We start from the raw sequence: 19,083 nt of genomic DNA on the forward strand, positions 1-19,083 counted from the left end.
TCTCTGCGTCTCACGCGGAGGAGCAGCGCTTTAATTCAGTTAAGCACAGATATTATGTTGCTTCACTAATTTTACAAGTATAGCCGAAATCAGAGCACAGATATTGTCTTTATCTTATGTGAATTTGATTTCACCAGACGACGGCTCGATTATCAGAATTGTTGTGCAGATTAACTTAACATCTTGGAAGGGAGAGCTGGTTATGTCTTAATGGGTCGCGTTTCAGTCACCATTTCAAATTCATTCCGTTGTTTGACAACAGAAACAGTAAAATATACCAATGAAAACAGTTTTATTGAGAATTTAGCTTCATCAAAATGAGCACAGAGAGAGACAAACTACAATGTAATAATAAATAATAAATGTACATTTAGCATTTTCAGAAGAGCTGCCCTGTCATGCAAAATCTAAACATGTTTGAGTTAGTAAATTGCTCAGTGCAAAGAAAGAGAAGTAATGGTAACCTGGCATTTTTTTGTTCTTTCTACATGTGTCTATGAACAAGTTCTTTGAAAAACATCTATGACCTTTGAAACATGTCTCGTCCTTATGCTCTATATTGACTATGGTTTCAATAATAAACATATATTTGCATAAAGCATCTATATTTATCCATGCCCACGTTGATTAGAGTATTACAAACTTGAAAAGTATTAATTTAGGCTACATTTAGAACAAATAAAAAAATGTGCCATTAAATGTGATTAATCGCGAGTTAACTCATGACAATCTTGCGATTAATCGCGATTAAAAATTGTAATCGATTGACAGCCCTAATATATATATACATATATATACGCATTCGTTCCAATGAACTGCCGTAGCCAAGGACATCTAGCATACAACCGCTCATAGGTGTATCTATGACAACTGCTTACTACTTAACCCCCTGAGGTCTACGGTATCGCCGGCGATACCAGCTCGCTTTTTTTTTATTAGTGTAAAAGAAACTCATAAATACTCTGTTGACTTTGATTTTCCATAGGAGTTTCATACATCAATCGATTCTGTTAAATGTGTATTATTTTTGTGTATACTCACAATAAAAACAAAGTGTTGTGCTTTTTGCCAAATAAAGAAAAATAAACACGAAGCGAGTTCTGCCTTCTCTCTGCCAGTGAAGTCCATTCTGAAACGCGTCCGAAAATTAACAATAACTCAGCGAATACTCAGTCAAACAGACATACAGACAGACAGGCATGAAGCTTGAATTCTCTTCTTTTAAATGAAGTCATTTATATAAAAAAACAATTATTCTCATCTTGTGAAATCTGTATTAAAAGAGAGCGATTCCAGTCGAGCTCATCTCATCTCATTACGTTATAATCGGCCCCGCCCACGGAGAGCGCGCGCTATTCAAACGCAAATGGCTGAGGCAATCCTGTGAACGCCCCCATCAGCTCGAGAAAACACACACGTTTATTTAGATCATTGTTTACACCGTCTTGCAGCGCTGTGAGGAATAATACTAATCGAAAATGTCCCTCAGAAGTGCGGGTATATCGAGGAGCGAGCTGAGGAATACAAGTAAGTTTTTTCCTTCTCACGTGAATTTCTTCACGTGGGTTTCTGTTTATGAATGAATAAACGGCATGAATGCGCGCTGTTTACCACAGCTGGCAAAGACAGTTTAAATTTAAATCGCGTGTGTGAATGAATGATGATGTTTTAGCAAACTGTATTGCTATACTGAGATAAGTAAACATCGACTGAATGTTGAAATAAAATGTAGGCTATTTGTATAAGCAACGTATTAAACTGCAAATTAACAATATGCCCTAATATTTCATGAAAACAACGTTACAGTCAGACGAAATATGAAAGACAACATTTTGTTTAGTAGATTTGGGTACAGTTTTTACTGTAGAATATACTGCCACATCAAATAAGCTTTTGTTTAGCCATTTCTATATATAAAATACGATTTTTGTCAAAAATAAAGTCATCAACTAAGATGTTAGCTGTTCCAATGTTGGTTATATTCAAACTAATGAATACATAGATAAAATGTAGGGCCTATAATCATTTTTTTTTACAAAGAAAGAGTACACTTGAAATATTGTTGAAATTGTAATTATTGTTGTAATTGTAACCATTTTAATAAAATAGCAAAACATATTTACAAGATAGATGTAAGCAAAATCTTAAATGGTCAATATAAGTCTTCTTCTAAATATATCTTTTGTCCTTTCATTGTGGCTCAGTCAGTGTCACACCTGAGTGAATGGCTCATCATTATGCAGAGTGGGTGTATTCTAAGGTGTAAACCACTCCTCGTTCACGCCCCCTCGCATATTGGCTTTCCAAGCAAAACCTGTTTTACATCAATTTAAATCAATGTATGGTTTTATGTGAACGATAAAGCAAGACTATTTTCACATAATTTTGAAGAAAAAACTATAGGCGACGACATCCATAAGTCAAAAGTCTTATTGCCACATATTTAGTATGTGTTTTGTGGTCTTATTTCAAAAATTTTAATTTTTAGTTTTTTCGATAACCACGCATAAACATTATTCTCTCAAAAATGAAAACATGTACATACATGTGGCTCACATATTATTGTAGTCCTGTTTGTGCTATATAGAGTGAATTTACACCTTTGCCATTAATATGTTTATAAGCAACTGAAAAAAGCACAAATGTCAGGGCATGTCAGAACACCCCCAGGGCCCAAAAAAACGCTCAGACTCCAGAGGGTTAAGATCGCTTCCGGGTCACGGAAAAATACCAATACAGAATTAAGGATTACGACTTTATACATACGTATTTTGATTTCCGATTTCCATCTATAAACACATCAAGGACAATCGGATAACGAGATTGTTTTTCGTTTTCCGTTTTTTAATATCAAAACAAAAAACGAATAATGGGTTGTTTTCCGTTTTTCGTTTTCCTATTTACTCATGGTAATTGGGAAACCGGCCGTTTTTCGTTTTTGTTTTTTTCCTTTCAAAACGGAAATCCGTTGGCCGCCAAGTACACGGACCGACGGGGAAGACATTACGTCTTTTCTGTCAACTCTTGATTTGCCGGTTTTGTCAGGGGACCAGCTTGAACGTCTTGAATCACCTGTTACTATTGAGGAAATAAGTGACGTTATTAAACACCTTCTTTCAAGTAAAGCACCAGGCTTAGATGGCTTTACGGACGAATTTTATAAAGCTTACGCTGAGGAACTTGCACCATTACTTCTAGACACCTATAATGAAGCTCTTGAGAAGGGTAAACTCCCTCCGTCATTATCTGAGGCCATTATCACCCTTATCAAGATAAGGGTGATAATGGCCTCAGCCCTTATCAAGATAAGGGTGATAATGGCCTCAGATAATGAGGGAGGGAGTTTACCTTCCTTTGCCTTCCTTTACCTTCCTTCCTTTGAAGGAAGGAAAAGACCCTTTAGACTGTAAAAATGTTAGACCTATTAGTTTGACTTCCTGTGACAGTAAAATATTATCTAAAATTTTAGCTAACCGTCTGGACAAGGTAATAACCTCCTTGATCCACCCTGACCAGGTCGGCTTTATACGTTCGCGTTCCTCGGCTGACAACATCAGAAGACTTATTGATATTATGTGGGCCACTCAGGATAACACCTCTCCCATGGCTGCTATCTCGCTGGACGCCGAAAAGGTGTTTGACAGGGTGGAGTGGCATTATCTGCTCTCCACCCTGGAATGTTTCAGCTTCGGCAAAAAGTTCATAGCTTGGATTAGGATCATATACACTCACCCCATCATCTGATCACCCCATTTGAACTGGAAAGAGGCACAAGGCAGGGAGACCCTCTCTCTCCTCTACTTTTTGCAGTTGCACTTGAACCGCTAGCGGTTGCTATACGTAGAGAACCTGCATTTCCAGGCATACAAATCGGTGACAAATGTCATAAATTGATGATGTATGCAGACCAGGGATGGAAATTAGCACCCGCCACCAGCCAAATGCGGGTGATTTTGTGTTGTGGCGGGTAAACTCGCTTCACCTACCGGCCACCGTGGCGGGTAAATAAAAATAGCATACTGTTTCACATGGACGGCGGACACTTTTAGAGGAGGCACACTTTCAAAAAAATGTGGCGTTACATCGAAGGTCAAAAAACGTTTTTTTTTAAAGAACGATGGAGAAAAGCAGACAATGGGGAGTCCCGAGATTGGTTAGTTTACGACGAGACAAGGTGGGCCTTAAATTAAAAACATTAAATTAAAACCGTTACTCAATCACTCTTTAACCTAATAAAAATGACTGATAAAATAACAGATTAAAATATAAAATAAAATATGGATTTTAATAGCTTGATGCTCTTTAAATATTTTGTTGCATTGTAAAAAGTGTCGGTGCATAGGACGGACCTATATCCGCGATCGCTCTCCGTGGTTCTGACCAAAGAAGAGCGCTTTGGAATCTCCATTACGCATCATACCGTTGTCTCTTAGTGCGCTACGAAGACTCTTGAGGTATAACTTAACTAAAGGTATACTACCACTAAAGGTATACAATTGCTAGGCGTCTTCAGGGCTATCATCCACTCGCGAGGCAGAGGCGCTGGCGCCCTCCCAGCAACGGCGCTGTTCGCCGAGAAAGATATGATACATCATGAGATGCGCAAATATGTCTGGAGACATGACATGTAAGACATGATTTTGACCACTTCATTGAGTTTTGTTTTGTAGAAAGGCTCTTTTTAAAAGATTTTCGTTTTGTATAAATTGTATCTTAATTTTGATCAATGTTTTATCAACGAATTGCCTGTATTTAATAAATATATGAAGAAAATATATAGCAGACAATGTAATAAGGCGCCGGCATGATCACTTGCATTGCATGTGAACTGGAGGGCAACGAAACTCAGCTTGTGCCTCACAGAGTTGAGAAATATAGGCTATATATTACAGAAAGCTTGAAATGTCTACTTTTAAACGAAAATATTCAAAACCAAAAGAAATAGGCTCTCTGATTGTGAAATCCATATGAAATGTGCATTTCTCTCTGGCGTTCATGACGAATCCGCAAAACACCAGTTTATTAATAAATAATTAAATGTCTCCTTGCTATTTTAGACACATTCATTTTCATTACTTTTACCGGTTCTTTGTGGCAAGCTTTATGCGTGCGGTCGTGCGCTTGAGTGCGGCTATATTACGTAAACGCGCATCCTAGGCTATAGCCTATTTAAGCATAATTAAAATAATATACAGGGGCGATTTGTCCACGAATGGCTTAAATGAACAACAACTAGTCGACTAGAATTTTTTTTAAGTCGGAGGCAGCCCTATTCCACATATTTTCGAACCAGGATCAGGCCATTCTGGGTTGAGCGAGCGACCTTGCAGAATGAGCGAGCGGAGCGGAATATTCAGAAATGCGCTCTCCACTCACGAGCTCTGATCGGAACAAACCCGTCTGCTGAATTTGCGCAGAAACATCAAGATAGACATAACCAGCTTTTTTTAAATTTTAAAACTAAACATTTAGACTATTTTAGCACAAATTATGATCTTATTGACGATTTTTTATAGTTCTTGAAAAAATTCGAATATATTAAACGTTTTTTTGTTTTTTTTGTTTTTTGAAGACAAGTTTTGGGTGGGCCTGTTGAAAAGTGAAGTGGGTGGGCCTACTAACGCACCCATAATGCCTTGCCTGGTGTGTGTATAAGAACGAAAGAGAAAATGTCAGTATTTAATTGAGACTTGAGATTAAATAAACTGCTTAAGTATTGTAGATCTTGTAGTATTAATTTTCACATGCAGTTACACATTGTAGGTTAAAAACAAGAAAGTGGCTGGTAAAAACATTGAGTGGCTGGTAGATTTTTAAATCCACCAGCCACAGTGGCCTGTGGACAAAAAAGTAAATTTTCATCCCTGATGCAGACGATATCCTTTTGTTGGTCACAGATCCCGAACATTCTCTTGCTTCACTACTTAAAATTATTGACAAGTTCTCATCCATTTCGGGTTATAAAGTCAACTGGACAAAATCTGAGGCTCTTCCTCTCACACCATATTGTCCCAAATCCCTCTTCCAGTCAGGCACCTTTGCCTAGCCTAAGAAAGGCATTAAATATGTCTGGAAGAGAGTAGCTAAGATCTTTAAATTTGATCCGTATCTGCACCAGTCTGCCGGGATCTGGCAAAATCCCAAGCTCTGTATAAATAAATCTCCCTTCCTTTGGAAGCTCTGGTTGCAAAAAGGGATTAGGGTGCTCGGAGACTTGTACCAAGATGGGACATTAAAATCTTTTGAGGCACTTAGACAGGAATTTGACTTACCACGTAATCAACAATGGAAGTGTTTTCAGCTAAGACACCTCCTGGTGCAGGTCTTCGGCTCCCCTTCATTAGTTCCACCGAGCGGTGACATATTAGAGAAGGTCCTAACAATTTATGGGTGCGGCCATGAAGCCTCTGCTTACTACGCAATGATCCTTACGGCCTCGGACTCTGTCCCTTAAAATTACATGGGAAACTGACCTAAAGGTATCATTCACAGATGCAGAATGGGGCAGAATTCTTAGAAATGGGAAAACATTTTCAAGGGAACTGCGAACGCGACTTATCCAATTTAAAATTCTGAATAGATTCTATTGGACACCATCCAGGCTGCATAAGGTTGGTTTGGTTGATAATTCGGATTGCTGGAGGTGTCGGGACAAAAATGGTACCCTAGTACACATGCTCTGGAGTTGCCCAAAAATTCAGGCTTTTTGGTCTTCCTTACATCAAGTCGTAGAGAAAATTATCGACCAGAATATCCCTGTTCACCCCTAGTTTGTTTATTTTGGGGGACACCTGTGCTTTAAGTGATCTGACCCCTCCACTCTCTAACTGGACCCAGACTGTCCTTATGTTAGGCCGGAAACTTCTGGTTAAAGAATGGAAAGCACCCTCTGCACCTGCACTGGATTTGTGGCACGCTGCTCTGGGTCAGCTGGCTGCACTTGAACAACTGTCCTACAGGTTGCTTGATAAAGTGGAGGAGTATAACTTGAAATGGGGGAAGTATCATCCGTACACTTTGGGCATTTAATGGCGTTCTAGTTCATAAACATAACATTTAACTAGAAAACATGATTGACGGACACATTTTGATACAATACTGTACCTACATATAGGCAAGGTTGTAAACTCAAGGGCTCTGTGCATCACTGTCATCTGTGTTTTTATTTATTTATTATTTTTTTGGTTTTCTTTAATAAGTATTCATAGTACAGTTTTTGTCTGTGGTCGTGTTATGTCTTCTTTTCATTCTATTTTGTTGTATGTGTACTGTTTCTTTTCTTTGACGGATCTGTGTGTGTGTTTAAATGTTTTGAAAAACCAATAAACTGTTAATCACAAAAAAAAGAAAGAAAAAAAATCTAAAAGGATTTGTTATCCTGTGGCTCCCTCTGGTGGACAATATTAGTATTGTGGCCTTCATGTCCTGAATCCCATTGATATAAATGGCTAATATTTAAAAAATTGCCGTTAGCGCACCAAGCATCAGAAGTTCATCAAACTCATGAAACTGCATGCTTACTCAGAATGTCTTGTTGTCCATGTGTATGAAGTTCTGTGAGATTTGGATTCATACATTCAAACTGATGGGAAAAAATAGATGTCTTATCCACTGGTTCCCTCTAGTGGACAACATTATTACAACATGTTGTAGTCAGGGGGCCAATGTTTCGTAAAAAATTGAAGCTTCCCCGGGCGCCGCCATTGATTAGCAGACCCCCACCTGCTGTTAGCATTCCATTGACTCCCATTCATTTTGGTGTCACTTTGACAGCGAATAACTTTACATCTCAGGCGTTTAAAGACTCCATTTGTCCATTATTTATTTCTAAAGAAACACGAAAATGTATAAACGGCTCCATTACCTTGTATCTTACGTTATGGCCCCGTAGAAGCCGTTTTTGTAAAAATAGGCTAACGATTGCGTCATAACCACACGACTATGTCGCACAGTAGAGAAATTATGGACAGGAGGAGAAGCTTGCAGGCAATCGGGGGATGTGGAGGCAAAATGACTTAATAATTCATCAGAATACTTAGCAAAAGTTTCTCCTGCTCCTAGCTCATGGACACCTCCTACTTACACTCTCTGTCTCTGGAAGTTTCGGAAGGGAATGATTCAGATTTCTCACGTCACATCTACGTCGTCAAGCTCAGTTTGAGTCAGCCATCAGGAAGTGAGTGCTTCTAATTGACTTCACTTTTCTCCGTTGAATCCAATGGGGTCGCTGTGTCCATTTCTTTTACTGTCTATGGTTGTAGTCTGTAGGCCATTTTGAGTTGGCAAAAATGTATTTTTCTAAATGCTCCTAAAGCACTTGACTGATTCACATGAAATTTTGCATGTATCATCTTTAGACACTTATGACAAAACGTTATCAAAATAATTTTAATTAGTCAAACCGTTCAGAAGATATAAGCCCATTCATTTTGTAGCCATGGCTCCATACACTTATTAACCCTCTGGGGTCTAAGGTGTTTTTGGGGTCCTTGAGATGTTCTGACATGCCCTGACATTTGTGCTTTTTTCAGTTGCTTATGAACATATTAATGGCAAAGGTGTAATTACACTCTATTTAGCACAAACAGGGCTACCATAATATGTGAGCAACATGTATGTACATGTTTGTATTTTTGAGAGAATAATGTTTATGCATGGTTATTGAAAAAACTAAAAATGAAAGTTTCTGAAATAAACTCACAAAACACATACTAAATATGTGTCCATAAGACTTCTGAATAATGCATTTTGTCGCCTAGAGTTTTTTCTTCAAAATGATGTGAAAATCATCCTGCCTAATCATTCACATAAAACAATACATTGATTTAAATTTTGTAAGACACTTTTTGTTTGGAAAGGCAATATGTGGGTGGGCGTAAACGATCCAACACCATCATGAATATTGAGTGGTTCACACCTGAGAAGTTCACACCCATAATTAGCCTTTCATTCAGGTGTGTCACTGAGCCACAAGAAAGAATGCAAGGACAATATAAAATTGGTTCACAGTTGGAAACACAGTTGTTGTTTTTTTTTACAAATTGTGCTTGCAAATTGTATAATATCCAAGGTAAACATTTCTAGTAATAGTGCAGTTAATTGTTCTCACTGTATTTTCAGAAAGTTTTGGAATATATTATCTACCCAAATGTGTCACTAATAAAGCACAATAAAAATTATTTAAAGAGAAGGCTTATATTGACCTTTTAAGATTTTGTTTACATCTAACTTGTATATATATATTTTTGCTATTTTATTAAAAAGGTTATACAATTACAACAACAATTAAAATGTTAACAATATTTCCAGTGTAATCTTTCTTTGTAAAAACTAAAGTATAAATTGTATCATACGTACATCTCTGTATAGCAATAGAGTTTGGTAAAAAGCTGTTCATTCATTCACACACAAAAACGCGATTCATATTTAAACAGGATTTTTGCCAGCTGTAGTAGCTCCACAACAGCGCGCATCTGTGCGTTCATTCATTCACACACAGAAACGCGATTCATATTTAAACAGTCTTTTTGCGTGTACAGACACTTGCGATTAGAACAAAGAAAATATAGAACTGACCTATCCCTCAGCTGGATCCGTTGATCCTCGAAATGAAACTTCCAGCACTTCTGAGGTAAATTTTCCAGGATTATTATTAAGATAGTATTATTCCTCACAGCGTCGTAAAGTACACAAGTCTGAAAGTGAACTCGCGGTGTGTGTTTTCCAGCTGATGTGGGCATTTCACAGGTTTGTATGGGATCGCCTCAGATCATTTGCGTTTGAATAGCGCGCGATCTCCGTGGGCGGGGTCACATTAAAACTTAATGAGATGAGATGAGAACGACTGACATCTCTCTCTTTTCATACATATTACATAAACTGAGAATATTTGTTTTTTATAAAAATTACTTCATTTAAAAGAAGAAAATTCAAGCGTCATGCCTGTGTGTCTGTATGCCTGTTTGACTGAGTATTCGCTGAGTTACAGTTCATTTTCGGACGCGTTTCAGAATGGACTACACCAGCGGTTCCCAAACTTTTTTTCCTGCTATGTCCCAACCGGGTTGGCGCACCCCCAATCCCCACTTCAAAAAAAAGAACGCAACAAAGCTTTGTTTTATCGCCATATAAAGACTCATGTAGCAAGGACTTATCTTACTAATGTCACCAATATATATAATTTGGGGTGTGTATGAAGAAGAAAACATGTTGTTAAATACTATTGTGCTTCTTGGTAAATATTTTATTTTCAAAAGAGAGAAACATATTAAATTAGAATTATTTGTTACGTTCTTAAAAAATGATTATTTATTGAATAAGAATATGATAAAAGATAAAAGCAGGCCACAATCACATAGTTGGCAAAAATTAGCATTTACTAAAAAATGGGATAAAGAACTATAAAGACTTATTTTTTATGCTTTTTGACCTTTTCTGTTTCTGGTTGTTATAGAGTAAATTTTTAGTGTAAATGTGAAAATGGCTGACATATTAAGGATGTATGTTTTTTTTTTTTTTTTTTTTTTCTATTGTCTTTTTGTCATTGTATTGTTTTCTGTATTACCTTTGTTGACTTGAAAAAAAGACTCATGTTTAATCATGCGCAAATAACCAGAACACGCATGACAATAACAACATCAACAAAGTTTCAATATAATGCAACAAAGCTATGCACAAGCTTCCACTTTTAAGAGGACGAGTGACAGACTCGTTCAGTAACAGAAAGCACAGCTATTTTCAGCCGCGTAATTTAGTTTTATTTAAAAACGAAATATTTTGTAACATTACACATGTGACATGTTTTAAGGTCACTTTTGATCACTTTAATGCATCCTTACTGAAAAAAAATTCTGACTAACCAACACATTTTTGAACGGCAGTGTACATTCAGTTGGTCATTATTGCAATATAAACACTATCAGACTGATCAACAAGGTATATCTTCATTTACCAGTCGAAGACATTTTAACTTTCTGCTCTTATGTTTACTCCGTGCACTGTCAAGGGCTTCATCATATTTGTCGTGGTACCGGTCTTTGCAGCAATTATTTTACTGCATCGCGCGCTATTGGCATCGAGCCTGGAGAAATGTAGCCACACTTTTGATTGACTTTTCCACATCTTTATGGTATTGTGTGTGTGTGCTCGCGTCTCATATGAGTATGTGCGCGGAGAGTTTGTGTGTGTGCTCGGGTCACATTGAGTATGTGTATGTGCGCGAGTTTGTGTGTGTGTGTGTGCTCGCGTTTCATATAAGTATGTGCGTGGAGAGTTTGTGTGTGCGCGCGCGTCTCATATGAGTATGTGCGCGAAGAGTTCCGCGCGTCTCGTGTGTGTAGAGTTTGCTTGTATGTGCGTGAGCGACTTTAGGTGTGTCGTTGTGCATTTCATATGTATTTGTTTTATCAAAAACTAATAAATTATAGTTTTTTTATTTAAAATAAAAGGAAAAGGAATTTACAAAGGAAATGTTTACTGTTCATGTTTTTTTTTATTGTGTGGAAAAATCCCACTTAAAAAAACAGACCGCCATTAAATTTTTCCTCTCACCCCTGGGGGTGCGCGTACCACACTTTGGGAATCCCTGGACTACACTGACAGAGAGTAGGCAGAACTCGCATCATGTTTATTTTTATTTATTTGGCAAAAAGCACAACACTTTGTTTTTATTGTGAGTATACAAAAAAAAAAGCCCACTTAACAGGATCGATTGATGTATGAAACTTGTTTGTAAGATCAAAGTCAACAGAGTATTTTGAGTCTCTCTTGCACTGATAAGAAAAAAAGCGAGCCTATCGCGCCGGCGTGATAGCCGACCTCAGGGGGTTAATAAACCTTTACATTTAGTCATTTTTTAGCAGACGTCTTTATCCAAAGCGACTTACAAACGAGGAATACAGCAACCGAATCATCATGAAAAGTAAAGTTTGGTTAAACTTAACACCCTGAGGTCGGCTATCACGCCGGCGCGATAGGCTCGCATTTTTTCTTATCAGTGCAAGAGAGACTCAAAATACTCTGTTGACTTTGATCTTACAAACAAGTTTCATACATCAATCGATCCTAAGTGTGCATTTTTTTTCGATCCCATACAAACCTGTGAAAACGCCCACATCAGCTGGATAACACACACCACAAGTTCACTTTCAGACTCGTGCACTTTTCGACGCTGTGAGGAATAATACTATCTTAATAATAATCCTGGAAAATTTACAGGCAGACCTTTGGCAAAAGGCTTTGGCTGGCAAAAATACTGTTTAAATATGCAATTAATATTTTTGTGTGTGAATGAATTAACAGCTTTTACCAAACTCTATTGCTATACAGAGATGTACGTATGATAAAATGTATACTTTAGTTTTTACAAAGAAAGATTACACTGGAAATATTGTTAACATTTTAATTGTTGTTGTAATTGTATAACCTTTTTAAAGGCACACTGTAGAAATTGTGTTTTTGCCAAACAGCGACCCCTAGAGTCGCTGTGGAATACTTGCACTGTCGTAAATACAGTGAAAAAAAAAATCTGATAATCGAAAGCTAGCTAGACATATGTGGAAATGATTGCAATGGATGAATGAACAGCATGTAAAAAAAATTATACAAGCAAGCGCAACAACATACAACATAGAATGCAAACAAGTTTACAAATAAGAGATTTATTTACTGGCCACTTTTACTGACATTTTCTCAGATCGGATAGCTATCTGATTTATCAAAACAATTCCATTTAAACCTGGTCACATAAATGTGTTTTTGCGAAACGGATTTAAATCCGATCTTCAATTCCCGCGCTATATGCAGATTTAATGGAGTGCACGTCACTGAAAGCAACAGATAAGAGCTGCATTTTATTGATCATCAGCTAAAATGTCAAAATCAAAGACCGCAATAAGAGAGAGCAGTAACAGCCCTGGTTAGATTATTTCATTTCTTTACTTTTAATGATGACGATTGTGTGTTAAACGTCTGCGACTTACTTTCACTTTGATTTGCGATAGTTTGCACGTTGCCTTGATGAACAGATGCTCAGCTTCTCATCTGCGGTGATGCGTGTTCCAGTAGCGTCGTCATATCTGGCTATAACATATAGCCTATAACACGCTCTCACACGTTTTTTTATTTATTTATTTTTAGCATTTTTGGGAGGAGTACAATTTACATATGTGGTTTCAACAACCAGATGCATTTACACTTGTCCAGTTTCGTCTGGAATGCGGCACAGACCACCTCCTGAAGTGGTTTGAGCGATCGGATTCAAATCCGTCTTGAATGCGTTTCAGAGGGCATTTACACCTGGTCTCTTCACGATCAGATAGCTATCCGATCTGAGAAAACGCATGAAGTGGCCAGGTGTAAACAGCCCCCATGACAAAAACATACGCACGAAAGCCGAAAACAAACGCTGGTTGGCCTCTCACGTCCAAATTTGAGGAAGTGGTGGGGGAAGTGAGTGACGTATGCCGTAAAGCAGTCGAATTTTGTAGTTCTTATTGTGCTCGGGTTACTACCCGAACCCCGAAGTTACGTAGTGCCAGTATAAGTGATACAGACCCCGTCAGGCTATGGCAGACGTGTCATTCAACCTATTGTAAGTCGATGTACCATCACAAGGGTCTTGGAAATATATTATGAAGGTTGAAAAGCTACATAGTGTTCCTTTAATAAAATAGCAAAAATATATATATACAAGGATAGATGTAAACAAAATCTTAAAAGGTCAATATAAGCCTTCTCTTTAAATTATTTTTATTGTGCTTTATTAGTGACACATTTGGGTAGATAATATATTCCAAAACTTTCTGAAAATACAGTGAGAACAATTAACTGCACTATTACTAGAAATGTTTACCTTGGATATTATACAATTTGCAAGCACAATTTGTAAAAAACAACAACAACTGTGTTTCCAACTGTGAACCAATTTTTTATATATATATATATATATATATATAAATATATATATATATATATATATATATATATATATATATATATATATATATATATATATATATATTGGACGTATCTGCGCTCCTCTCAGAGTGGTCTTTTGGTTGTTCCGAAGACACGGCTTCATACGTGGGGTGACCGAGCATTTTCTGTCTATGCTCCTAAGCTCTGGAATTCTCTCCCGGCCGACATCAGGGAAGCAAATACATTAGTGACTTTTAAATCTCTTCTTAAAACATTTTATTTTAGGATTGCTTTTACATGATCTTAATTTTATGTGTTTATTTAAATTTTTTTGTATTTACATTGTGTTATTCCTTTGCTGTTATGCTTGTCTGTAAAGCGCTTTGAGAAAGCTACTTTTAAATGCGCTATACAAAATAAATATATTATTATTATTATTATTATAATAATTATATATATATATATATATATATGGATCGTTTACGCCCACCCGCATATTGCCTTTCCAAACAAAAAGTGTCTTACAAAATTTAAAGGAGTCACGAACTGGAATGTTTTATTATTTTATAATGTTGCCTGGGGTGCCCTTATAATGTTAGTATGATTTTGATATCAAAAATTGTCATAATTTATAAATAAAAGCCATTTTTCCAAGCCTGATTTCAGCCTCAGATTTGAACGCTCTGTTTTAAGGGGCGTGTCTGCTGTGAGACTGCACGTGCAAACACCCACTGCTGTGATTGGCTGACATGCTTGCTTATGAAATAGCTAGTAGTATTACATGAACTCTGTCTAAAACTTTTACTACGTTTTTACTATTACAGCTATCGAGATTAACAAATCGTGAAAAGTATCGTTTAAAGCATTATATTTAAATCTATTCCATCACATGAAAGGTTGCAGCATGATGAGCACTGACTGAGCAGATGACAGACAGTCTGTTGATCGCGTGAATAAAGATCTTATCATTGCAACGCAATTTTTGTAAAATGTTTAGCACAGACACCTAAGCCAGTGGGAAGGGTTGTAGGAACCGCGTCACTAAAAATGAATTTAATCCACTGGTCCCTGATAGCTTGGTCCGTTCTTGGGAGAAAAAAAACATTTCCATGTTGATTCTGGCAGTCAACAACAGAGCAACTCACGTGTGCACCACGTTTCTGCATCTTTCACGGTCGAGTGCGTACTTCGAATCGGAATTCATGGCGGTGCTCGACTGAATATGAGGGGGAGAGGGGCAGGGCGGGCTTCCTGCAGCATAGGTCTGCCGTGTCCATATATGGTATATCCTGCGCCGAAATTAACATCACGTATTTGAGTGCGCGTGCACGTGGGCTGGTTGACGAACCCAGGGGTAAACAAACGCTTCACTTTTAAATATCAGCTTCCCGGCCAGTGTATAATCGTTAGGCAATCATAACATAATTTTTTTTCTCGTGGAAAAGTGAAAATTACAGGTCATGACTCCTTTAAATCAATGTATTGTTTTATGTGAATGATAAGGCAGGATGATTTTCACATCATTTTGAAGAAAAAACTCTAGGCGACAAAATGCATTATTCAGAAGTCTTATGGACACTTATGGCCTTATTTCAGAAACTTTCATTTTTAGTTTTTTCAATAACCATGCATAAACATAATTATCTCAAAAATACAAATATGTACATACATGTTGCTCACATATTATGGTAGCCCTGTTTGTGCTAAATAGAGTGTAATTACACATTTGCCATTAATATGTTTATAAGCAACTGAAAAAAGCACAAATGTCAGGGCATGTCAGAACATCTCAAGGACCCCAAAAACACCTTAGACCCCAGAAGGCTGTTTACTTTACCACGTGAGTATTTTTTGCCTTAGAGTATTTCGTCTACATAGTTTTTCTGCAATGTCAAACATGTTAGTCGATTAGAGACTACAGGTGGAAAGATAAGAGAAGGATTTGGTGTACTTGTACATTGTTCCTATCAAATAAACAAAAAAAAAACAAAAACATTACATTGAAATTATACCAGTTTATACTTCAGATATTTAACTTAACTACAGTGCTTTATGGTGGGGTGAGTTAAAACGCTGGCTCAATTTACCCTACAGCATTTGGCTCACTTTGCCCCATAGCTGCCATTTTGGACAAAACTAGCTAGCTTACCAATTCAGGCTAATATTTAGCTAAATTATTTCTAAACCATTTGATGAATCCAAATTCTTTTGAAAACTTTTTGTCTTCAGAGTCTCTAAATGATACATAAAAAATTTGGTGTTATTTGGACAACTGGTTTATTTCAGTGTGTCTCGAGAATGCTTGCCTCTATGTTCAGAGCATCACGAGTGTTATAAGGGGGATATTGTTTTGTGGCGGGCTGGTCCTCGCAAAACGCTTTTACAAGGTTTTACAACATGGAAATTCCCTTTTAGCACAGCATGTTCTGACTGTGCAGGGGAAGAAGGCTGAGCAGCCATTGAATATCTGAAAGACTTCGTCACCACGTCCCTCTCTGGCGAGTGAATCAACTAGGTTGGAAAGAAAAATTGTGCAGTGCATCTGCTCGAACAAATAACTACAGCTGTAGCTATCTGCCCTGTTTGGAGGTTTATGAATTTGGTTCTACCCGCAAAGATTTATGCTGGACGCTGTAAACATAGGGCTATCGTAAGAGCTGGTTAAATGTAGCTTGTTGCTTATTATTCCACGCTCTGCATTTCATTAGTCCAGCCTTGCTTGACTGTGTGTAGTAGGGTGGTGTTCAAGACGCCGTCTTGGCCCTCTACCAGCAAGATGACTGGTGTTTCAACTCTCCGGTACCCAGCCGAAGTGAGGCGGACACTACAGGCCCTTCATATGAACAAACTATGTGTAAATATTCATGGAATGTTGAACACGGGTATCTCCCCTCTACATGGGTGGAGCGCTCGTGCTGAATGAAACTGGATGATCGACTGATCATGGTCCATTCTGAGAGTGTATTATACCATCTCATCTACTGTTTCTCATCCTAAAAAACAGTTGTAACTTATACCTCCATTCATTTCTAGCCGAGAAGTTTCTGCCTTAAGTGTTCTCAGGAAGTACTCAGGCTGATGGTGAAACTTCTCGGCTAGAAATGAATGGAGGTATAAGTTACAAAGCTCTCACTACATGACGACGATAGCGAGACTGTAAGCTCTCTTATAACTGTTTTCACGTCCCCCGCACATTGCAGGCATCTGGAACAGTAATGGCCTGTGTTCGTCCGGATCGTTCCGCTGTGCAGTGCATTAAGTCAAATGTCTACTAAAACGTGCATTCAAGTGAGCACATTGAGACAGACCCTCGCAGAGGTTTGGCCAGGGGACTGGATCAGTGGGCCTGAATTATATCTCTTTATAAGTCAGATAGCCCCTGTCAGTGGCCTTTTCTTTAGCAAGAGTACTTGGACGGCGACTGTATGCCCTCCCTGTTTCAAGTATACAACTATAACGGCATGACACCTTCATATTTATAGTCGTCAGAAAGAATGTACATATGTTACTGTTGTTGAATTTACATCTGCATTCAAACTTAAACTCAATGCTTTACTGTGCAATTCAATGAGACAAAAATGCAGTATTATTTAGCAATTGCATTTTTTGTGAACTACAACAGTAATATTGCAATATTCTACAGATGTTGGCAACAGTACCCCAAGGGTGCTGATGCCACCATTTGTAGAACTTGGTGGCACCAGTGCCACTGCTCTCATATTTTAGTCTGGAGCCCTGATCAAATTAGCAAACAGACAGGGTAGACTGCAAAGTCACTACTTGATGCATCTACTATAATCTGTGTGTATTTACACATTCAAATACATCTACAATTATTACATTTAAAGAGATAGATAAAAAAAAAAAAACTCCTAAGCCAACATGAAATCTAATTTAACTCATTTAAATCTAATCTAACTTTTGAAAATACATTAGTCTTCATCATAAGATGCCATTTCTCATATACTGCATTACTCACACATAAGGCCTGAATTATATCTCTTTATAAGTCAGATAGCCCCTGTCAGTGGCCTTTTCTTTAGCAAGAGTACTTGGACGGCGACTGTATGCCCTCCCTGTTTCAAGTATACAACTATAACGGCATGACACCTTCATATTTATAGTCGTCAGAAAGAATGTACATATGTTACTGTTGTTGAATTTACATCTGCATTCAAACTTAAACTCAATGCTTTACTGTGCAATTCAATGAGACAAAAATGCAGTATTATTTTGCAATTGCATTTTTTGTGAACTACAACAGTAATATTGCAATATTCTACAGATGTTGGCAACAGTACCCCAAGGGTGCTGATGCCACCATTTGTAGAACTTGGTGGCACCAGTGCCACTGCTCTCATATTTTAGTCTGGAGCCCTGATCAAATTAGCAAACAGACAGGGTAGACTGCAAAGTCACTACTTGATGCATCTACTATAATCTGTGTGTATTTACACATTCAAATACATCTACAATTATTACATTTAAAGAGATAGATAAAAAAAAAAAAACTCCTAAGCCAACATGAAATCTAATTTAACTCATTTAAATCTAATCTAACTTTTGAAAATACATTAGTCTTCATCATAAGATGCCATTTCTCATATACTGCATTACTCACACATAAGCGCTGTGTCCCTCCAGAGTCCGATGGACAGGCATTACGTCAGCATAAGTCTCCTCTAATGATAACAACACATTGCTGGCCCTCTGGCCTCCGTGAGCAAGAGATAGTAACCGGGGCAGATCTCTGTATGAGTCTGGCCCTGCCAGAACATCCACCAACTTCTCCCGCTCAAGTAATTCAAACTTCAGTCTTTCCGCCATGCAACCTACAGCAGGACAGAAGATATATATTTATTAGGACTTGACAAGAAGAATGGCCAGTTGATGGAACTTGCCCAATCTGGGACAGTACTGCATTTCTGCTGACAATTCAGTTTATGCAAATGTAGAGCTTCTGCGCAAAAGAGAAAAAGTGAAGGGGCGTACACACATAACATTGTCCCTGTGTCAAAAAACAGCTAGACATGATGGAATAGAATGTAATAGAACACAGGGTCTTAAAACTGAAGCTATATTTAATTTGACATTGGATAAAACTATATTTAAACTTGACCATGTTTTATCAGTACAGTAATATAAAAGTGTTTGTATTTTCCCCAC

At 37.6% G+C, this 19,083-nt stretch overlaps 1 protein-coding gene and 1 long non-coding RNA gene across 3 annotated transcripts in view; one reads left to right on the forward strand and one right to left on the reverse strand.

Moving 5' to 3' along the window:
- The window catches only part of cdk5rap1 (CDK5 regulatory subunit associated protein 1), a 143,996-nt gene that overhangs the window by 94,106 nt on the left and 30,807 nt on the right, over positions 1–19,083 (reverse strand). For both annotated transcript variants that reach the window (XM_082156762.1, XM_082156761.1), the window contains exon 5: positions 18,539–18,749. In XM_082156762.1, coding sequence (XP_082012888.1) covers positions 18,539–18,749 — 211 coding nt within the window. The remainder of the gene's footprint in view (positions 1–18,538; positions 18,750–19,083) is intronic.
- On the forward strand, positions 3,889–7,169 carry LOC309488564. The gene is made up of 2 exons (XR_014202188.1): positions 3,889–4,373; positions 5,573–7,169. It is a non-coding gene; the product is annotated as an uncharacterized lncRNA (long non-coding RNA).

The sequence above is a fragment of the Leuciscus leuciscus genome (genome assembly GCF_965113295.1).
Source record: "Leuciscus leuciscus genome assembly, chromosome: 23".
Lineage (NCBI taxonomy): Eukaryota > Metazoa > Chordata > Actinopteri > Cypriniformes > Leuciscidae > Leuciscus > Leuciscus leuciscus.